Source organism: Ascaphus truei, chromosome 3 (genome assembly GCF_040206685.1).
Source record: "Ascaphus truei isolate aAscTru1 chromosome 3, aAscTru1.hap1, whole genome shotgun sequence".
Classification (NCBI taxonomy): Eukaryota; Metazoa; Chordata; class Amphibia; order Anura; family Ascaphidae; genus Ascaphus; species Ascaphus truei.
Window position 1 is genome coordinate 188,874,163 of NC_134485.1, and position 24,043 is coordinate 188,898,205.

Here is a 24,043-nt window from a genome sequence, read left to right on the forward strand (position 1 = left end):
ACCATGTATATTTAATGACATTCAAAATGTAAATGAGCCTGGTGTACACATCATATGGATGTACATGTTACACTGCACCAATAACATTGTATGTAAGCATACTAGAAGCATGAATGAGTATGGGCATAATATGTGTATTGTGTTAGCATAAGGAACAACACAATGCTAAAATATTAGTGCTTTGTTACCCCAGTTGTATTCACATACACACAACTAAAGTACAATTGAAGAGGGATTATATAACCTGTGCAACAATAACATACCGGTGCCACATCCCTTTGTGCACACAGCAGAGAAAAGAAAGGTGTGCAACCCATATTCATCTGTGTCCTAACAGAAGGTTATATAAAAAAAAATTATTGTTAAGATAACATAATGTAAGTATAAAAGTAGAACTTGGAACATATCTGTTTTTACTTACAAGAAAAAAATGAATTGATGAGATTCTGGCGTGTCTGGCCACCACTGGCTGTTTGTTCATTTTCAGCAGCTACATGGGTGGGATGCTCGTCTACCAAAGGCTCAGCTAGGTCTGATTGTACATTGTGCCTGAGTGCAACATTGTGCAAAATGCAACAGGCAAGGATAATATCAGAGACTTTTTGAGGCTTGTATAGAAGAGCCCCACCAGTTCTGTCCAGACACCTAAATCTGGTCTTGAGTAGGCCAAATGTCCTCTCTATAACAGATCTTGTAGATATATGGGCTGCATTGTACCTCTCCTCTGCTTCAGTTTGAGGGTTTAGCACCGGAGTCAAGAGCCACAGCCTAATTCCGTATCCTGAGTCACCTATAATGAATGGAGCACACATAAGCTTACATTAGTGATCAAATTCTACAATGCCAACATTCCTAAATAAAAATGTGTTTTGTGTTATAACATGTAAATGTGTACTCACCCAGCAGCCAACCATATTCAAAATGTCCCTCTTCGAACGCATGGAAGACTGAAGAGTTCCTCAGGATAGAGGAATCGTGACTGGAACCAGGGAATTTGGGTACCACATGCATTATCCTCATCGTGGCATCACATACCACCTGTACATTGAGTGAATGGTAGTGCTTCCGATTGCGGTACACATGCTCACTCTGACTAGGTGCAATCAAAGCAACATGTGTGCAATCGATTGCACCCAGCACACATGGTATCCCTGCTATATTATAAAAGCCAGTCCTGACTTCCAGCCACTCTGTCGCCTCTGTAGGAAAATGAATATAATTCCTAGCGCGTCTATTGAGTGCATAGAGAAACTGGGTCAAGGCCCGCGAGAATGTAGATTGCGAGACCCCGCCCACTATGCCCACAGTTGTCTGGTATGACGCGGAAGCAAGATAATGTAATGAGCACAGCATTTTAACAAGCCCAGGGACTGCACGACCTCTGGCTGTGAAAAAATCTAAATCTCCCCTTATCTCCTGATAAAGAGCTAAGATTGCTGCTGAACTCAAACGATAGCGACTTACAATCTCCTCCTCACTCATCCCATCTAACAGGGTTCTCTCCCTGTACAGACGCGGACGAGGCACAACTTGTCTCCTCTGTCTTCTCCTCTGATCTCCTGTCCCTCTCCCTGTCCCTCGGCCTGTCCCTCTCCCTGTCCCTGTCGTATCCGCGTCACTGTCCCTGTCACTGTCCCTCGTGTGTCCCTCCCTTGCCCTATATGATTGTCTTCATCATCAAGCATGTCATAGAAAAGAATGTTCCTCCGTCTCCTAAACAATCTCAACATTTTGAAATGAGTAGCTGTGAATGAGCAGGTAATGGGCGTCCTTTAAATAGGTATAATGATGTCAGGTGACATAGTAAAATGCAAGGTTTTACATGAACATAATAAAGTACTTGTGTGGCAAGCTGTGTGCAGTTGTTGTGTGTATTCTGCAGGGAATGATGATATTTGCCAATGATGTGACGTGATGCTTTGTAGAAACATTGCTTGCAAATAAATAGTTGCATGTGCAATGCATGTAAAACTTGTGAACGCAAGAGTCAGTCATGTAATGAGACAAAAAGGCTGAGATTGATGTGGGAAAAGTTTTGTGTAACGTGTAATTATCCATGTTATTGTGACATGTTGCCAACAATGAATAGTCGTGTGCATATGCATGCATTTGTGTAATGAGGATAGTTGCTATAGAATGAGTTTACAAGGTGTCCCAATGATGAATTACTGTACATGTGCGTATAAGTTAGGTTGAAGTGCTTGTAATGCAACGGTTATAATGTAAATATGCAATGTGATTGCGCGTCCAATAAGTGACGTCATGAAAATAGGGAGGACCAAACGTAGATGTAAACATGAGAATTTAGATGTACATGAACGTTTAAAGATGCGTGACACATTACAAGCATTGTGTAATGTAAAGGAACATGAATATACGGTGTATGTGTGACATGTGTGACATGTGTAACATCATGTAAACAATTGTCGATCAATTCAGTAAAATGTGTGCTATGATGTGAGGTTCTCCTTTAAGAGTTGAGTATAGTATTTTCCCTTGCCACATCATCACATGATGAGTAATGTGACCCGCAAATGCTGCAAACATGTAAAAGTATAATGTTATGCAAATAATACACGTCAGCCGTGACACAATGCAGGGAATGACCCCACACTGTAATGCAAATGACGTTTGTATTGTGAGCAATGAAACGTAAACAGTACTATACTGTTATACGTCCCCGCTCCATTGACTCCATTGATGTACAGAAGATTTTTTTTTTCTAAGTGCCGTTCCGGCAGCCTTAGCGATCGTTCTCCCGTCCAAACTGCCAACTTTAGTTGGCGGGAGAAATCGGCCATACCATCTCAATTTCGTAGTGCCGATCAGCCCCGATAAGCTGTTTTTTTTTGTTGAATCCAGCCGATTTAAAAAAGTGGCGATCTGTGGCGAAAACAGGCTTATCGGCAGCCGACTGGCCATAACAAAATAATCGGCTCCGAAACCTGGCGAAATCAAGCACTTATCGGCGCTTACTGAATCTCAAACCCAATTTTGGCTATAAAATGGTGATAATTCCCTTATCAACGCTTACTGCATGAGGCCCTATATCTGTAGGTGACCTGAAGTCAGTTGCGGATATGTTAAGTTGATGCCTCGCTCTTGGATCACTGATAGATGATTTCCCTAATAAATGTATAAGGAACAGAATCAGTTTATGAGCATGCAGTGCTCACTTTTAATTTTGTGCTCAGCACCTGAAAGAGCTTAAGGCCGCATATAAAACAACCTTAGATTTGTTGTGGGTCATTCACTTTTGTTAAAAATTGTGGGTCTAATTTTTTTAATCTGGTAAAGCATTTCATTTTGCTTGTTGACGGGTTTACTAGTAGCCGTTGTAAAATGAATATGTGTTCTTTTTCTGTGGGTCAGCTACAGTACTTTTCTGACAAATGGTGCCTTGATTACTATACAAACAACGAACAAAACAAAGACTATAATTCAATTCGGGATTTGAGCACTGAAAAACAAAGTATTATTTACCAAAAGACATTAAATATTGCAAAAACCCTCCAAAGCTTTTGTTCACGATATAAAAGTTACGTTGAAAGCATTTAAATGTAAACATGTCTTCCAGCTACATTTAATCTACATGCCCCGGTTCTTAGCTCACTTTAGTATTATGCGGGACTGCCCCTTTACTTTAAGGGTGAAGTTACAAGGTGTACTAATATAGCAGTTTGCCTTGGTTGTGGCTGATGTTCAAACTTCTGTTATTCAACATTTTTGAACGAAAAAGTGTTTGCAAAAGGAGAACAAACTTGAAAATTGGATAAAAAAAATTATAATCTTGTTCATTTCACTTTAACTACAGAACTGGTATGATGAAGGAAAGGCAGCTATTAAAACAGCTTTTATCAGTGGATCAAACACATGCTTCTTGTTCTGACGTCGCATAAGTTAATAGATATACTGATTAGGCTACTTGTAAAAATAGAAAGAACACCAGGATTATAAATTGAGTTACAGCATTTACGATCAAATTTGTGATAATTTGTCAACTATGCATAAAATATTCCCAAACCAACGTTGTGTTTTCTTAACTTCCTTTATCTAACCAGCTATTGAGCAATGCCTGTATCATGTGGTGGTTATTGCACTTTGAATTGTGAGTTTCTCCTTTTGTTTCATAGACCAGGGTGTTGGAAACCAGACGTATTTTTATAAGTTTAACCATAAAAAGCAGCAGCACTTATTTTTCGTCATGCACCGGTGGGAATGTATTTTTAGTTATCAGGGTTCAAAGTTGTAGATGTGAGTGATTTGGCTATACTGGATCAAAATGTCGTATTTTAATAACACAAATCTGGCCTTAAACAAAGACTACATACTAGTTCATTATGTATACAGGGATGGTCTTTTATACATCTGATTCCAGCGACTCTGCTAACAGCCGCGAGCAGCAATATAGGAAGTCCCGGCTTCCCCAGAGATCCTGAGACTCAAAGGAGGTAAACAGATTATAATTGCCCTCCGTATTAGATATGTCTTGGACAGGTGCCCCCTTTCTTGAAGGACGACTATATGATCTGAAGTCCCGAACCATGATATTTACATTGCTAGATCTACAGCTCTATGGAGCATTGCTTCACTCCCTTGAGCATAGGACAGCGTTTTTTCATTTCTTTGCATTATGTATAAATGACTGCATATAAAGTATCTAAAAGCCAATTTTAGCATGCATTTTAGCCTTATTAAGTTCTTTCAACATTGGGACTGGGTTGTAATACATTTCTCCAGAATCCCTGAAGGCTCTTCCATTAATAACAGGTTAAACAGCAAAACGCAGACTTGGGTGAGTTCTATCGACAGCATATTCTCCAAGAGCTCTTCCATGACTCACCAGCATTTACAAGGAAAAGGAATGCTTGTAACCTACAATATGTACACAATATAAATGGGGTTTCAAACCTGTTTTTCTCCTTCTTCAATGCATTTGACTGAACTTTTCTCCTTCATCGCATGTTTTGCTCCCTGTGTTTCAATGTTTTGTGGTGGAATCCCAGATTTGATCTCCATGTCACTTTTCATAGACAAGAATCGAGGAAGGGGCAATTCTTTCCAAAGCATGCAAAAGAAAATAAATTGGCAAACATAAGTACATTTTAAATACCCATGTTATTTATTGAACCAGAGAATACCAACATTTAGACACGGGAAACTCAAGTATTGTATTCTGCAGTTTCTTTTTGAAGCCTAAATATTCACTACCGATAAAAGTCTAGATGGGCAAAAATTCTAACTCCAGCCTACTTATCGTTCATCAAGTGACACTCAGAATACCTATTTTCATTACAAACATCATTAGGGGCTAATTTGCAATAGATTACAGTTTAACATTTAGTGAACTACTGAATCAATTTAAGCACCCGCATTTAGAAATGGAATAACAGCAACTCAAAGTACTTAAATGAATTGTACTAGCTCACATCCTTTTGCATGACACCCTTTATTTATCCATATCCATTTTTAGCATACTTAAGATTGACTATACATGGCTTTTGTCTAAAGAAAGCTACAAACATATCATTGCCAATATTGTGATTGATTTAGATTTTGTTGTTTCTATTTGTGCATTTTTGCAAATATTTTTAAAGGTCAAATTTTGTCACTGGTCAAATCAGGGTAACTAGTGAAGGCACAGAATACATTAAAAGTAATCAAAGCATTTTGACGGTGCTGTAAATGGATGAAGGATATTATGGGTGTACAAATGTAGATAATAATACTGTAGATGTATTTAAAAATAAGTATAGTCATTACCAGATAAACACATTCATTGTATTTAAATACATCTTCACATTATTGTTTTCTTTATTGCTTTGTGGCTAATACTACATTATTCATCTTATTATTCAACTTTTTATTACACTGTACCCATCAATACACAATGATGTACTTACTTTAAATCATCAAATGGTATAGAATCTGTGTTCCCACATTATATAAGCTCTAGACACAACACAGCCATATCCTAATAAATCCTTGTCATATAAAATCCTGATTGTCCCTGTTAAAAGTAAACATGAACTACTGTATATACAAATATGAAGTTTAAACAAACGTCAATTTTTTACTTGCTTAATTCATTGCCCGGCATGCACAAAAGCAATCCATCATAAAGATGATGGATGTACTGCCAAGGTCAGGGAGACCTGGACTAATTGTTTTATGTTCCAGCCACGTATGTGACAATTGTCCAGTGTGTAACTATAAGAATTCTGCTCGATCCGTGCCAGGTTTTCACTATGATCCAGGTGTTCTGTCTCTCCTGCCCTTTCTGCTCACTGTGGCCATTTGGGTACTGACAGCCTGTTTTATAAGTGTAACCATGCATGTTAATGGTCTGCAGTTGTCTCCCCTGCTGGCAGTAAACCTGGTAAGTTACAGGGATGCCAGCAGTAATTATGGAGGTTTGCCCTCACACCCTGGTGAGGTGCCCTATGTATGGGTGGGAGTGGCTACATACTCTGAGTCCACAGTTAGTGACATCAGAGATGTACCTGTTTCCTGAGGTATATAAGGCACAGCACTGCCCAAAGTTAGGTTGTTGATGAGGGTTGCTGAGTTGTTGGAGTGCGTTGGGAAGAAAGGATCCACTAGTGCAGTAACTAGTGGTCCATTTCTACATCAGACTTTATAAGAGCCACACTGTGTCCAGGGACCTGGCACAGGGGTGATTTCCCTATGGGGAGAGGGGATCCCAATCCATTGGGAGGGCGTACCTATCAAAGGGACAGCAAATCAATATGTGCGGCTGAGACAGCTGGCTGTGAAGGGCAGCGTGCCCATACAAGATCAATAAAGATGCCCTGTTCAAAGATACCCCCACTGTGTGAGTGTGAAGTTACTCTCCAGGGGACGGCACCATCGAGAAGGAGTTCTTCATCAGGACCATCTCCCTGCGGACGCATAGACCCTGATGAGGTGGAGGCGCTGCACGTGATATCGGTAGGACTCGCACACACTACCTCAGCTGCCTGTCTGGATTGACAATCCCCAAATACCATCATGCGGGAGACTCAGGAGTCCTGTTGCCTACAGGTGCACCACCAGACACGACCATGTAATGGGGGCTGGTTAGACCACACGGGCCAATATGAGATTGGGTGGGTCAGACCAAAGGGAATACCCGTTACATAAAACTGCAGTTACTATAGGGAGTCGCCGAGCAAAGTTTTACCGTTTGCAGTTCTTGCTGGTCTTTGCAGTTACACTTTAACTTCTTGCCTCTGTATCGACAACAGAGGCCTAAATAAAATCACTGTAAAGACCCAGTATCCGCTACCCCTCATTCCTGAACTGTTAGACCGCTTCACTTAGAGTATTTGCATCCCTACCTCAGCCCTGCGGGTCCGCTTCCTGATTTGAGAAGAGCACCGTCACAGTAACACCAGTGTACACACCATCACTACCTTAATATAACCTGTCTGACTGATGGGACAAAGAGAAGCAAAATAAAAAAATAATGAGTACAGTAGGGCCCCACTTCTTGGCATTTCGCTTCTCGCCAATCCGCCAATACGGCGGTACCGAGAAGGGGGCTGACATGTCTGTGCATGCGCAGAACGGGGGCTGCCGAGGTCACGCATGTGCAGAACGGGGGCTGCCGAGGTTGCGAATGATCAGAACGGAGGTCGCGCATGCGCAGAAGGGGGGACTGCAGGTCTGCGCATGCGCAGACTTGCAGGAGACGCTGAAAATCGCCGGTTACGCATTCCGGTGATTTTCGCTTTGTGGTGGGTTAGTGGGGCCCTATTGTACACTTGTCCATAGAACGTGCTGTTAGCCATAATCTTATTTTTTCTGTATAGCAAACATAAAATCTAGCATACTGTACAGTAGAACATAAAGGCAGCAATGACACACAACTGGTTATAATTGGCTGATTAAGTATTAAGGATTTGGAATATATGAATTGTACACCTGTGAGGGTGAGGGGGTAACCAGGCTCAACAATAAAGGTTAAGCTCATCTGGTTACCGCTGATCCATGTATTGGGGTTCAGGAGTGTCAGCTCTTTAGCCCAGTGATTGTTAATGCATTCTGTAAAAATGTGCGACAATAAATAATTTTTGTATTTTTACCTTTCCAGGAGTGCCAGCAAGCAGAGATTGCTAGGCTATGAGCTTCAAGGGGGGTTTTACGGAGAAAGGGTATATATGCTTGTGCACGGTATATGAGCTGGGACTTCCAGGTCCAGGGTTCCGAGAAACCATTTGGCTATCAAGCTTGGTGTCATCAGGTCTGCTCAGGTCCCGGACATGAAAGCCTCAGAGGTTGCCAGGTGTGAAAGCCATTTGGGTACTGGAGTTGGCCTCAAGTACTCACGTCCTGGGGTAAATGGAAGTCATCGGACCACCATTTGCCCCAACCCAGACTTCGAGGAGCCTAACTCAGTGGGTGGCTTCTGCATGACAAGTGGCAGAGGTGCTAAGTTGGCGCATGCCCTTGTCAGATTCCGAAGTCCCACTTGTCCGGCTTCAGTAGACTGGCAGCACTCCGATTGGCTGGTAGGTATATTCCCACGCTCGAATTGGCTGTAGTATTTCATGAATGAACTCTGAAATACTATAAGAATGACTCAGCCAATCCGGAGATTGGATTCTAAGTGCCAGAACAGCAGCGGCAAATTTGAATGTACCAAAAGATGCTCAAGGAGAAATAGCAACGAGCCGGCTTCAGAAATTTCAAGTCGAGATATTTTTTAAGTCCCACTTTTTGCGGCCAAGTTCTGAGAATTGAATGTAGCGTTCGCGGCTGGGATTTCAAGCTGAAAATAGTTTCAGGACGTTTGGAGCTAAGTTGTGGTCAAGCTATTTCAAGTCCTCCGGAGCAGATCCAGCGGTGGCATCAGGAACTTCATGCCGATTTGAGTTCAAGGACATATCGGGACAAGTCCTGGTCAACCAAAGACTTTGTTTTATGTTCTATTTAAGCTAGGAAAGTCTAGTTTTCAGCCTCAGACCCCCAGTAAGTGTGTCTTTCTAATGTATTTTGTGTTTCATTGTGCTTAGCCTATTTTAAGTGAATAAATGACAATTTATTTTACCAACTTGTTTTGCTCAGTGTTATGATCCCGGTATAAAAGTTATAAATGCCTGGTCTCCCAAGACAAAACCACTCTGATATGTTGGTTTTCACAACCCACAATCGTACAAGGTTGTCTTGTGAGTAAACTTACTAGAGTTTAGAGGTAAAGGACACAAAGTCAAGGACAGTAATATAAGTTGAACTACAAAATATATATATGGTAATGTTTTTCTCACAAAAAAAGCTATAGGAGGTATTTGGCAAAACCACAGCAAAGAAATCCTGCATGAAGGCCGTTGGGACTGGAAAAAAATGTGAAAATATGCAATAAATTAAAATAACAAAATAATATTAACCCTTTCAATACCACCAAGGCTCATGGATAGCCTTAAAGGTATTTAAACCCCAATTGGAAATCTTCAGGCCCAATGACACAACATTTAGAATCGTGAAAAATAATGTATACAGGAAGCTAGAGAACATTCTTTCCGTTATTTCTTTTTCTCCAAATCTAATTAGGGCAGTGCACACCTGTGGGAAATATAATTTCCCCACTGGGCTGGACAGAAAACAAGCTATAAATAGGCAAGTACTGTATTAGAGACCTCACCGCCCTTAAAAACCCAAGTCTTCCTTCCAAACTATAACAGATAAGGTATGAGTAAAAACCACAACAGACTCCGCATTCATGCTCAATACACATTTATTAAGGCCAGAAGTTCCTGTGCATTACCCGGACTTGATGAAAAAGAAACAAAAATGTTCTGTCTTCTATATCTAATAGCAGTGACACCTGCAGGACATACCACTGCAGTTCTAATGTTGAAAGGATTAAGAGGTTACAACAGTTTGCAACACTTTCCTCCCAAAGGCTGATGCTGCAATTTACACTCTATGTTTTATGAATGTGTTGACTTAAGTTCACAAAGCCACTTTGAATCTCTCTGCTGCCAAGGCTTGACCTTGCTTCTTGTCCTAAAACCCCTTAATCTTAACCCATAATGCCAATGAGAAGGGGCATCAGAAGAAGTCTAAACTCAGACGAAACTAGTAGGGCGAGGGTCTCTTAGTAGATCTCCCTATTTTCTGTTATATTCAGGACTTTTTAACTGTCTTTCTATTTGCTGCAAAGCCTTATTTAAAGGCTATTGGCACTGTTATAACAATCTCTGAATTGAGCCCTGTGGCTAAACTCACCGAGTGAACGGAGCCAGCAGTATCCTTGTTTAGGGGAGTGATGTCACCATCGGAGGACCCGCACAACTGCTGATTACAGCTGAGCAGTGAAGCTTCCACGTCCAAGCACACAGACGGAGTGAGCGGTTCCTGAGATTATTAGCCCCTTTGATGCAGCGATCTGAAAGCATTTTACTGATGTGCCTGTTATTTCTGCTACATTGTAAGTAGCCTCTGTTGCTTGCGCAACAATTTTATTCATAAGCGTACTTCACCATATTGGTATCTTTTTCATTTATAGGTACGGTGAAGGAATAGGAGCCAGAGTTCCTATGCAATGCTCACAGGAAACAGACATGTGGTACAAACAATGAAAGAAATCCAAATCACACAGCTTGATATAATTATATCCTTGACACTAGCAACCCTTGATGCCACTCTTTGTGGACACCCACTAACCTCTACATATAAGGGTATAATCTGTATGGGTGTCATAGGCAATGGGTGCAGTGCAAAAAGGAAAAAAGGAGGAAACTCACACGTCTCTTGAGATCCAAATCCAGATGCTGTGGGGCGTGCTCCTACCGGGTTGGTATTCAATGTAGAAGTTTCTTGAATGGCGGTGCAGCCACCACTGAAAAGCTCCTGGTTTGTTTATACTTTCACTTAACCATTCCAGCAGGCAAAACCAGGAGCTTTTCAGTGGTGGCTCAGCCGTCACGTCATAGGGGAGTTGAAGTGTTTATATCTCCGTGTGATTCCTGCTTGCTGTAAGTAAAGACCAGCTGTGTTTAACACAGCAATCATTTAGAGTCCCTGTCAGAGGGGGCGTGATGATTCTGATAGGCAGGGAGTGCCGATACGTCATCATAGGAGGCGGGAACGGGGGGTATTTAAATTGTAAGTGTTTGGTTTATGCTATACTCTTTGACAAAGGCCCTTGGCGGCTGAAACGCGTCAGAGTCTGTTTTGTTGCTGTTTTTTATGTGCCAATAAACGTTTTATACCCAGCAATTTGCAATTTCGGTCCCACAAAGTTTTTCAAAAGGCAGCTGCACCGCCATTCAAGAAACTTCTTCATTTATAGGTACATCTCGTTGTGGAATTCAAATATACTGCTGCGGCCGAGTTTATTCGAGCATTTGCCCGTTCTCGGCCGCAGCAGTAACCTGGCGCGCGCCGGAGGGTGACGGGCGCACGCCGAAGACACGGAGGAGCGCCCTCCGATCGGGGCTTTCTCCCTCCCGCTGCCGGGTCCGCCGGGTCCCCCGGAACCCCCTGCTGCCGTCCCCCACATCGCGGGACACCAGGGCTCCCTCGGGGAGCCCTGGACGTGCGGGCATCCCCCGGCTTGCGGAGCTAGCCGCACTCAAATAAAATGTGCCGCCTCTGTAGGACTTGTTCACGTATTTATCCTTCAGGTGTTGTATATCATGCAAAGAAAGTTGTAAGAATGCTCAAAATACCCAGCTGTAGAATGAATAATCAATCCCAAAACACAGGTAGGTGTATATCATGAATGTGAGTTAGTCCATAAGCAGAATAAAGCCATGAATCCCTGAAAAACGAAAGTGTATGAGAAAACTCACCACAATCAATTTCATTGGGGGCAATAATATAGCATAAAGGCAAATAGACACACGAACACCTCCTTGTTTGGATGACGTGCTGCTGCTCGTAAATCCAAGGTAGATGCAAGAAAAGTAGAGCACCGTCAGAAACTGGAGTCAGGAGGGGATCCAAATGTTCAAAAAATCTATATTGGAGTAAAATATGCACAGGAAAAACACCTCCTACGCGTTTCGAACAGTAGTTCTTTATCGAGGAGTGAATAACTACTGCAGATACACTCCTTTAAATACCCAGCTGATCCGCCTCCATTACGCACCAGATCGCGTCGTGACGTCATCACGTAACCTCCCGGCGCATGCGCATCATAAAGAGGTATACTGAGAGTCTCTTAGAATCCCCAGCTATGTATCGTGCACCTGTGTCTCTGATTTGCACCTTTTGTGGGTTTTTTGTACTATATATATATATATATATGCAAATGCAAATCCAAATGCAATATATATATATATAAAATGTAGGAGAACAGATGGCACACAAATACAGGTGTAAGCACGTGCTAGTTCCATAGATAAGGTATAATGTAAGGCTCCTTACCAGGCAGACCAGGAAATCCAGGAAATCCAAGTAATCCAAAGAAAGGAAGAAACAGCACACTGAGTAATATCAAATGTTGTATTGAATAAAAAAGCAGGCATAATCACCGACGTTTCGGTCCTAGAGACAGGACCTTTATCAAGGGAGTGCTCACTCCCTTGTTAAAGGTCCTAGGTTCCTGGATTTCCTGGTCTGCCTGGTAAGGAGCCTTACATTATATATATATACACACACACAAAATTGATCCCTAGAAGAAATCAAGAAACGGCACTCAGTTGTAATGTACATGTATTCCAATATAAACTGAGTGCTGTTTCTTGATTTCTTCTAGGGGTCAATTGTTTCTGTCGTATCTTTATGGACATGCACCAGACCATACAACTACTACCGGAGTGCCAACTGCCTTCTTTATATATATATATCACTTTTTTTACCCACCATAACTTAACTAAGTATATATATATATATATATATATATATATATATATATATATATATATATATATATATATATATATATATATATATACTTAGTTAAGTTATGGTGGGTAAAAAAAGTGACAAAAACCCTCCACAGCAAAGCACATAGCAAGTGGAAATATTACTGTATGCTCATTTGCATGTCTTAGACAGGTCTGCAACCCTGCCTTTCCCCATTATCACCCAGCACACAGCACTTCCACTGCAGCAAGGGACTAAAGCAAAAGGTGGCACTGTGTGCTCATTTGCATGTCATTTCCAGGAATCCCTTGCTGCAGTGGAAGTGCTGGGTGATAATGGTGAAAGGCGGGGTGGCAGACCTGTCTAAGACATGCAAATGAGCATACAGTAATAGTTCCATTTGCTATATAATATATATATATATATATATATATATATATAAAAGAATTATATTCTTTATATATACTTAATATATTAACAAGAAGTATATATATGTATATTCTGCACTAAATAAGTACCACACACTATAATACAACAGACAGCTAGACAGCAAAATGTGGCAGCGTCTTACCGCTCTTAATGCTCTCCATTCGCACTGGTAGGCCAGTCTGTGCTGCAGCAATTAATTTCAAGGCAATAAAAAACTGAGCTGGACCAAAGTACCCCACATGCTTTGCCCCGCACAGCTCTGTGATCTAAAAAGAAAAGGGAAGAAAATAGATACAGTATGTGAAACACACAGCGCTTTATTTTTCTCTTTTACATACTTGAAACAACTATTTTACATACTTGAAATTCAAACTGAATGGGACTGCCAGGGACCCCTGCTGTGTTAATCCTATGGGTCATTAGTCAATGCAGAAATACCTTAAACTTGCCTTAAACTAGCCAGGTTACACTCAGCGCATATCCAGACTGTAACCGGGCTAGTTTAAGGCAAGCTGTATATATATAAATATACAGACGAGACCACGAGTATTCTAAAGCTTGCCTTAAACTAGCCCGGTTACAGTCTGGATATGCGCTGGGTGTAACCTGGCTAGTTTAAGGCAAGTTTAAGGCATTTCTGCATTGACTAATGACCCATAGGATTAACACAGCAGGGGTCCCTGTCAGTCCCATTCAGTTTGAATGGGACTGCCAGGGACCTCCGCTGTTAATCTGATGGGCCATTAATCAATGCTGAAATGCTGGGTCTAGTTTAAGGCAAGTTTAAGGCACGTCTCCAGCATGTACCTGGGTCTTTTTGCCGATTGCCACTGGTTTGTGTTAGAATAGTCGCAATCTCTGCTGTATATATATCTATACTATAATTCTATGGTGGATTCCGTTTTCCGTTTGTTTGTATGTCCGAAGCATCGATATCTCACAAACGGCACCACGTAGCACAACGAAACTTGGACTGGACATTATGCGGCGGATTTGTAGGTCAACGCAACAATTTTGAGGTTCCAATGTGACTCACCTCCCAAATTATGGACATTCGAAGTTTCCCTCAGCTGTCCAGCAATAATGTTAGAGCAGGAGCAGTGGGCGGGGCTACTAAGGGAGGGGGCGTGTCCTTGCCTGGATCGGGGCTGTGTGTGTGAGTGATGTGAGATGTGCGGGGGAGATGTGGCAGCGGGGGGGGGGGAGAGTGGGGAGATGTGCCAGCTAGCGGGGGGAGATGTGCCAGCTAGCAGGGGGAGATGTACCAATGGGGGGGGGGGGCGTATGCCGACATATGCCGGCAGCGGGGGGGGAGGGTGGGACATGTTCCGGCAGTGGGGGGAGACACACACATATACACACACAGACAGACACACACAGACAGAGACAAATCTTACCCCTCACTACATCCAGCAGCAGGGGGGAGGGAGAGATGTTCCGACAGCGAGGGGGGTTGAGGGGGGGGGTGGGGAGATGTATTAAATATTACATTCCCCGGGCACAAAAGCTTGTGTGTGTGTGTGTGTGTGTGTGTGTGTGTGTGTGTGTGTGTGTGTGTGTGTGTGTGTGTGTGTGTGTGTGTGTGTGTGTGTGTGTGTGTGTGTGTGTGTGTGTGTGTGTTTTACCCCTGACAGTACTCTTGAAGAAGGTTTACTTAAAGCAGCAATTGGCTTTATTCATGATTGTTTTATTTCCTTTGTGTCAGAACTGAAGGATTCTTCAACATCTGCCCTTCCCAGGTAGAGCAAATACAGCCCTAAGAAACTTTTTTTGCAAACAAGCCAGTTATTAATCGTGATGTTGCAAGAATGCAATGATTAAATGCTTAAAGTAAGAATGTTTAATAATTATTGTTGACTTACTGGAGGAGTACACCATTTCTTTCTCATATTTATTGCTATCACCCAAAGCATAGCAGTCAAATTGAAGTATTTTTTTTTTTTAATCATTACACACAATCTTTATAGAATATGCCAAGAAAACCTGTACCACATTTATCAAGGAAAACATGTTTTTTATAATAAGCTTTGCATTTTCCCCTTTCCATCAAGTGTTGTCTTTCTAATGTGTACCCTCATATACACATTAGAAACATGTGAACATTTAGAAACTTTAACCAACAACAGTTTCTGGCTGACCTTACCAACTGCCCTTGGTAGAGAATCGACTTAATACCTGACCCTGATTCTGCGCTCGATTATTTCCAATCAGAGTTATTAAAACTCTGTGATACCCATGCTCCACTACGCAGAATAAGAGAATGGGGACACCTTCAGTGGGTTACAACCAATTTATAGCGCTCTGCCATTTTAGGGATGCCTTGCGATAAGCTACAAAGTAACTGGCACTACCAAGGATCTTATAACTACAGATGACTGCAGAATGTTTACATAAGGCAAACAAGACACGCAAAGCCCAATATTACTCTGACAATCTTCACCACAATACATCAAATCCAGAAAACTTCTGTAAGATCATTAACAATATATTCCAGCATTCTAGCCATCAACAACCATATAATATCATGACAAATTCCACTGACATTGCAAATGCATTCAATTAATACTTTGTGGGGTGTGCTACTAACTTATTAACAAAACGCAACTCGAACTACAAACATGAAGCTCAATCTGGGAGAATCCTTATAGCCCCACCCTCTCCCAACACTGCCCACAATTTTCAATTTGTTCCAGTATCTTGAGTGGAAATTACACAAGCGCTCCTCAAATGAAAACTAAACAGCTAATGTGGACCTGACCTACAGCAATCAAAGTTCGTACGACTTGGTGCCCCAGCCATTGCCATACCCCTCACTTCCCTAATGAACTATTTTGTCTACAGGCCATATCTCTAAGACCAGGAAAACTACCAGAGTTGTCCCAATCTTCAAAAGTGGGGACAAAAACACTGTCTCAAACTACAGGCCAATTTATCTTCTCCCAATACTATCCAAAGTCATGGAAAAATGTGTTCACTCCCAATGAAACGATTACTATACCAAGACAAATTTCCCTAGCTAATTCCTATCTGGCTTTCACCCCAAACACTCCACTGTAACTACCCTCCTAAAAGTCTGCAATTAGATCCAGTGTGGAATGGAACTGGGACAACTTACTGGTCCAATATTCCTAGATTTTGCAAAGGCTTTTGATACTGTTGATCAAGGTATCTTGCTAAACAAACTTCAGTGCTCTGGAATAGGGGAACTCGCTTTAAATTGGTTTAATTCCTACCTATCAGGTAGGAATCCAACATGCGTCTCTCTCGGGCTCTAACTCCAACCCCTTGGATATTGAACATTTGCCCATTCGATGGGTGCAAATAAATGTCCCAACTTTCAATATATGTACAGTACCAAATAGTCCACGGTCCGGTTCTATTCTCGATTTAGTCTGAGACAATAGAAAACATATTTTACAGTATAATTTCAGTCAGTTACATCATTCAGGCATATATAATTTAGTTATAGAGTGGAGAATCTTTAGCATGGTTGTTCTTAGCTTGGGTGTTAAATGTTTCTGAATTCTATCAATCCAAATGCAATCTTTATACCTTTTAGCAATCCCTGTTTTTCTCACTGTCAGCCAAAATGTTCTTAGTCAATCATCAACATTAGAACACCTTCTTCATTTAACAAAATTTACTTTGATTTAGAAGTCTGACGGGAGGGGTTAAACCAAGCTATACAATAACGTTTAAGCCCTCTGGTTACCCCTGAACCTGTGGGGTCCGTGTTAGCTAAACAAGCACCATAAGCCAGGCACCAGGGATAATACATGTGAAAAATAAAGTGACCCTGCTTTTTTCTGTTTTCCTGTTCCCTTGGCCCTAGAACTGTGACATTTCTTGTGTGTCAGTTTTAGGTGGGATATTTGGGTAGAAATGCAATTATTTCATTTGCAGGAGTTCGGGGGCCGAAGTTACCGGTAGTCTGTTTATTCTCTCCGGCGAACAGGCATGATTTGCCGGTACATGAGGTGAATCACGCCGAGGCTTCCCAGTGTCCCCCAGACTCCTGGATTTCAAGCCCAAATATCCCATATCCATTTCCCTTATAAGTATAGGGTCCCCCAACATGTATGCTTTATTAAAGTATAGGTTATAGTGTTTTATGCATCTGTTATACAGGCATACCCCGCATTAACGTACGCAATGGGACCGGAGCATGTATGTAAAGCGAAAATGTACTTAAAGTGAAGCACTACCTTTTTTCCACTTAATGATGCATGTACTGTACTGCGATCGTCATATACGTGCATAACTGATGTAAATAACGCATTTGTAACAGGCTCTATAGTCTCCCCGCTTGCGCATGGCTTCGGTACAGGTAGGGAGTTGGTATCGCTGTTCAGGACGTGATGACAGGCGCATGCGTGAACTGCCGTTTGCCTATTGAGCGATATGTCCTTACTCGCGAGTGTACTTAAAGTGAGTGTCCTTAAACCGGGGTATGCCTGTACGACTCTATACAGTCAGCCAGGGCATCAGCATAGACGCCGGCATGTCTGAATAGAGCCCGTAGTTTAAAAAGGAGAGGATGTCCAGAGGTGAGAAAAACATTTGGTGAGCGGGGATGGGTGATTGCCAAGGTCTGGAGAACGTGACGTCACATGACCCGCATCGGCATCTGACGCGGATGAAGGTAGCGGGGAGGCCGCGAGAGCCAGAGGGAGAGAGACAGGGGGGCGCAGCACTAAAAGTTTGCGCTCCCCAGACCTAGGGTATCCCTGGTTCTCCAGAAAATGCAAATAAAACCCTATCTAATAAAACAGTGTGATAAAACGTATCCGAAAAGGAGTACACTATCCCTTCAAAGGTAAAGGGTTCAATTACAACCCATAGACAATACAATTACATTTCACATTTAAAGATGAGAAGAGATACGCTGCTTACAATTTTTTTTTACAAGATAACTTACAGGACAATAATACAGTTTATAAAATAAAAAGGAATAAAACAGAAAAACTATACATTACCACAAAAAATATTTCCATAGGTTTCTCAGTAAATAGTGGGAATAAGATGTGAGATTGATATACATTCCAGTTTAGCCCCAAGATAAATCTACAATGTAAATTTCAAACCTAAAATTTTGTATTGGAAGAGTCTTTGATTAATTGGAAAATCCAAGCCTTTATGAGTGTGTTTTTACAGTTGTTTGTCCCTGCATCTGGACAGTTTTACAGCCTTGGTCGCGTTGTAAAAAACTCAAATCATTTTTAATTCCTGTTGGCCTGTCATGATACATAGATGTAGCTAATGTTATTACTGCTGTTAATGTATAATAATGCAAGAAATAGCACTGTAAATATAGCTGTAAATAAATTTTAAATATGTAAATATTAAATATAAAATATAAACACTGTAAATATGTTAATATTAAGTAGAGAGCACCCACACTGCTATTGTTTTTTATAGTGATTTGCAGTAAAACTTCCAGCAACTTAGATTCATGTGTGTAATGCAGGGGTGGGGAACGTCCGGCCCGCGGGAATGATTTGGTCCGGCCCCGTGCGGCCCTGCCCTTTATATTGAAATATTTTTTTTTATAAAATTATAAAAAAAAAAAATGGCAGCGATTCAGCATGCGCAGAGCAGAGGTCCCGCAGGGCAAGCAGGGTGTCCGGTCTGATGCCTGTGAGCCCGCTCCCCCCCCCCGTCTTCCCAACTTCCCAACTTGGGACTGAGGGCGGGGAAGCCCCAACCCAGCATCCCCCGCGCTGTGCTGACCTGCGCACTACCAGAGGACAGCCAGTGCAGGGTTTACAGTGAGCAGTGCGGCTCTGCACTCGGCTGTCAGCTCAACCCGAGAAGCCCAAACCACTGCAGGCTCCGCTGGAGGGGAGAGGAAGGGGGAGGAGAGGAAAGGAAGGGGGAGGAGAGGAGAGGAAGGGAGTGACGGCAAACAAGCTGAGGAACTTCCTTCTGGGACAGCATGCTTTAGGTAGGAAGAGCTGCACTGTATCAATAGTCAGTCTGGCCACACCTCCCTGTTTATGGGAGAGAATCTCAGGCTTAGCTAAATGTGTGTGTGTGTGTGTGTGTGTGTGTGTGTGTGTGTGTGTGTGTGTGTGTGTGTGTGTGTGTGTGTGTGTGTGTGTGTGTGTGTGTGTGTGTGTGTGTGTCTGAGAGTGTGTGTGTGTGTGTGTGTGTGTATATATATATGTGTGTGTGTGTGTATATATATATATGTGTGTGTGTGTGTATATCTGTGTGTGTGTGTGTGTGTGTGTATATATGTGTGTCTGTGTGTGTGTGTGTCTGTGTCTGTGTGTGTGTCTGAGAGTGTGTGTGTGTGTGTCTGTGTGTGTGTGTGTGTGTGTGTGTGTGTGTGTGTGTGTGTGTGTGTGTGTGTGTGTGTGTGTGTGTGTGTGTGTGTCTGAGTGTCTGAGTGTCTGAGATGTGTGTGTGTGTGTGTGTGTGTGTGTGTGTGTGTGTGTGTGTGTGTGTGTGTGTGTGTGTGTGTGTGTGTGTGTGTGTGTGTCTGAGAGTGTGTGTGTCTGAGAGTGTGTGTGTGTGTGTGTGTGTGTGTGTGTGTGTGTGTGTGTGTGTGTGTGTGTGTGTGTGTGTGTGTTGTGTGTGTGTGTGTGTGTGTGTGTGTGTGTGTGCCTGAGAGAGAGTGTGTGTGTGTGTGTGTGTGTGTGTCTGAGTGTGTGTGTGTGTGTGTGTGTGTGTGTCTGAGAGTGTGTGTCTGAGAGAGAGTGTGTGTGTGTGTGTGTGTGTGTGTGTGTGTGTGTGTGTGTGTGTGTGTGTGTGTGTGTGTGTGTGTGTGTGTGTCTGAGAGAGTGTGTGTGTGTGTGTGTCTGTGTGTGTTTCTGTGTGTGTGTGTGTGTGTGTGTGTGTGTGTGTGTGTGTGTGTGTGTGTGTGTGTGTGTGTGTGTGTGTGTGTGTGTCTGAGAGTGTGTTTGTGTGTGTCTGAGTGTGTGTGTGTGTGTGTGTGTGTGTGTGTGTGTGTATGTGTGTCTGAGAGAGTGTGTGTGTGTGTGTGTGTGTGTGTGTGTGTGTGTGTGTGTGTGTGTGTGTGTGTGTGTGTGTGTGTGTGTGTGTGTGTGTGTGTGTGTGTGTGTGTGTGTGTGTGTCTGAGTGTGTGTGTCTGAGTGTGTGTGTCTGAGAGTGTGTGTGTCTGAGAGAGTGTGTGTGTGTGTCTGAGAGTGTGTGTGTGTGTGTGTGTGTGTGTGTTTCTGAGTGTGTGTGTGTGTCTGAGAGTGTGTTTGTGTGTGTCTGAGAGTGTGTGTGTGTGTGTGTGTGTGTGTGTGTGTGTCTGAGTGTGTGTATCAGAGAGAGGGTGTGAGAGTGTGAGAGTGTGAGAGAGAGTCTGAGAGTGTGAGAGAGAGTCTGAGAGAGAGTGAGAGTCTGAGAGTGGGTCTGAGAGTGGGTCTGAGTCTGATTTCCCTCCCCCCTGCCGTGTGTGTGTGTGTGTGTGTGTGTGTGTGTGTGTGTGTGTGTGTGTGTGTGTGTGTGTGTGTGTGTGTGTGTGTGTGTGTGTGTGTGTGTGTGTGCGTGCGTGCGTGTGTGTAGACACCAACCCGCAGTCATAGTCACCCACCACCCAAGAGTCAGTCAGTCATCCAAAGAGAAGCAGTTCCAGCCATCACATTAGTGGTGAGTTACTGTAATTAAATGTTTGACCAAATATAGCAGGCTAATTTTTAAGTTGATAATTTTGTATGGCCCTCGAATGACTTTATAAATATCAAAATGGCCCTTGGCAGAAAAAAGGTTCCCCACCCCTGGTGTAATGCATCACATTGCATTCACAGGAGTAATAATTGTGCTTTGTTTAGCCACACGGGTCTGAGCCTGATTAAGTATGCAAAGCCCACCCACAATAATAAACTCCATGAGTTTGAAAAACTCACTCTTCCTCCTAATGTCATTTTAGTTTAAAAAGTTGATTATAAAACAGTTGTCTTGATAAAAACAAAGTATTTCCCAATTAGTTTGATTATTTGCACCACAAAAAAACACACACCATCAGGTTAACCCCCTCTCTGCTCGAGCAGGGCAGTACTTACAAAGCACCCTTCGCAAAAAGGTTAACTCCTTGGTTGCCATATGGTTATATCGTGACATGGACTGTACACATACATAGGACAATCTGTATATAGAGCAGGAGGCTATATAATAAGATTCTGATATGCAAAGTTAGAGATTCACAGGTGTACATTGCTTTGGAAGTTTCTGGGTGTGAAGCACTTTTCATGGGTTTGTAGGATTGCCAGGTGTCCGGTATTGAACCCGGACTGTCCTGTATTTGAACACTCTGTCCAGTAAATAATTTGAGGTAATACCAGATATGTATGTGTCTGATATTATCTCTCTGGACATAGTGATCTAACTGGCTTGGGGCCGTGGGTTATTTCGAGCAGGGCTGTTGCTAGGGGGCTGGGCATTTTCCTCCATCTTGATTGGCAGCTGCTGGGTAATGCAGCAATCAGGATGGAGGTGCCAGGAGCTTGGGGGTGGGGTCAAGGTGGAGGAATTGGTGTGGAGCATCCGTGTGTCTTTTCTGTGTTTCTGTGGTTGTGGTTGTTCTGTGAGGGAGAGAAAATGTGAGGCATGGGGGGGAGGGGGAGAGAAAATGTGAGGCATGGGTGGGAGGGAGGAGAGAAAATGAGAGGCATTGGAAGGGGAAAGAGAAAATAAAAGGGATGGGGGAGAGAAAATGAGAGGGGTGAGGGGGAGAGAGATGATGAGGTGAGGGGATGTGGCTGAGAGAGGATAAGTGGGGTGATGGAGGATTGGTGGAGGGTGGCGGGTGAGTGTATGACTGCCTGTATATTATTTATAAATTATCTGACTGTTACATCATGTGCTTCTAAATTTCACTCCAAGTATTGACCAATTTGCAGCATTTCATATTCAATTTTGTGAAAACATTCTGGGGACCGAGCTCCCTTCCAGACCTTTTTACGAAATACAATATGAAAGGGTGCAAATTGGTGCCCACTTGGGTTGAAATTTATGGAGAAACTCTATTGGTTTGAACAATTATTACTTAAGTTGCAAGGAATGTGAAACCAGAAGTTCCAGTACTTTGCAGCTTAACTCGATGTATGGCATCCTTTGGCTGACTTATAGACTGACTGATAGACAAGAATGTAATTTTTTTGCTGTAAAATTGACGCCTAAAGGAGCAATTTGAACATGTATCTCTCTTAATGGCGTTATTTAGCTTAAATTTCACTTATTTGGATCGGAGTGAAGAGGTTAAGAAACACAGGCCCAGTTCTACAAAGCTCTGTTATTAACTTAACGAAGGACGAACTTAAGTTAATTAATTTTTAAGTGCCAAGGCATATCTTCAAAGCTCACTAATGCATTGTCACGTACGGCATACCTGTGAGCACGTGACCTGTATATGGGACAAGGATTAATACACACAGCAATCAAGCTGATTCACTTTTCTTTATGCATGGACCCTCAAATGAATAATATGTCTCTTCAACCCGTCCCAATATATCATCTGTAACGAACAGCACACTTGTGAGCACGTGATATATATGCAACAAGGGTTAATGCACACGGCTAAACAAGCCAACTCGCCTTTCTCCTTCGCAGGTACTTCAAATGAGTTAATATTTACCCTTACTTCATTACAATATATCTATATAAAACTGCCACCACCAAAGATAAACGCAAAAAATATATTTTTTTGCTTGGGTCTTCAGTCCCTGTTTACTAAAGAAAAACAATGCACTTCATATGGAAAATGTGCCCAGAAAATATAAACTACCCTCACAAAGCGTGCAACAGTTCGATCAGAGCGCAAAGTATTACTTGTCAAAGTTTAGCTTTCATATACAAACAAACAGTGCCTAGGATACAGAAAAAAAAAAGATTACAAGAACGGTTATAATAAACACAGATTTTCTTAAAATGAAAGAATAATCATAAGCAGAAATCTATGTGTGTTTCCACGTGTTATAGGCTCTTCCCAGAGAGGTCACTGGTGTAGAAAAGATGAGCATTCACGTGGCTGATCCCAAAACACACCTCTGTTGCATTCTAATTGATAATTCAAATGCACGACATATATACTATTCTTCTCTCATTGAAAACAACATAAGCCCACCTTTCTGGGCATATCCCTAACCCCCAAACCCAATCAATCAGACAGTGAATTACATTTTTGCAACTTAAAAGAAAAAAAATAATTTCTTTTGATACACAATCCCTGCAGGCTCTAACCCCACCACACACACACACACACACACACACACACACACACACACACACACACACACACACACACACACGTATATATATATATATATATATATATATATATATATATATATATATATATACAAATACAACTGTATGCTCATCTGCATGTCTTAGGCAGGTCTGCAACCCCGCCTTTCCCCATTATCACCCAGCACACAGCACTTCCACTGCAGCAAGGGATTCTGGGAAATGACATGCAAATGAGCACACAGTGTCACTTTTTGCCTCAAAAACCATTTATAACATGGTTCCCTATAGGCTTAAGCTTGCTGCATGGTCACAGCTTTGAGTACAGCCAGGGTTAAGGTGCATACCCAGAAAACCACCCACAGACAGCTTTTTTTTTTTGAAAATTCTTTTATTATGCAGCGAATCTTTACAACAAGATTATAACAGTACATAAATCATTTTCCAAACGGAAAAAAAAACCGTGACGTAAACAACGGCGCAGTGCATATCCCACACAACTCACATACATTTTTATTAATGGTTTCCCCAAAAGTAAAAAAACTGTGACGAACACGGCGGTGCAGTGCATTTATACGTATGCACCGCACCACAGACATGA

The 24,043-nt window shown here is 42.2% G+C and overlaps 1 protein-coding gene across 7 annotated transcripts in view; it reads right to left on the reverse strand.

Moving 5' to 3' along the window:
* REPS2 (RALBP1 associated Eps domain containing 2) overlaps positions 1–24,043 on the reverse strand; it is a 425,141-nt gene that overhangs the window by 326,350 nt on the left and 74,748 nt on the right. For 6 of the 7 annotated variants that reach the window (XM_075589809.1, XM_075589813.1, XM_075589812.1 and 3 more), the window contains exons 2-3: positions 13,388–13,511; positions 4,912–5,057 (exon numbers count right to left, since the gene is read on the reverse strand). In XM_075589809.1, coding sequence (XP_075445924.1) covers positions 4,912–5,057; positions 13,388–13,511 — 270 coding nt within the window. The remainder of the gene's footprint in view (positions 1–4,911; positions 5,058–13,387; positions 13,512–24,043) is intronic. The other variant, XM_075589814.1, reaches the window with a different exon arrangement.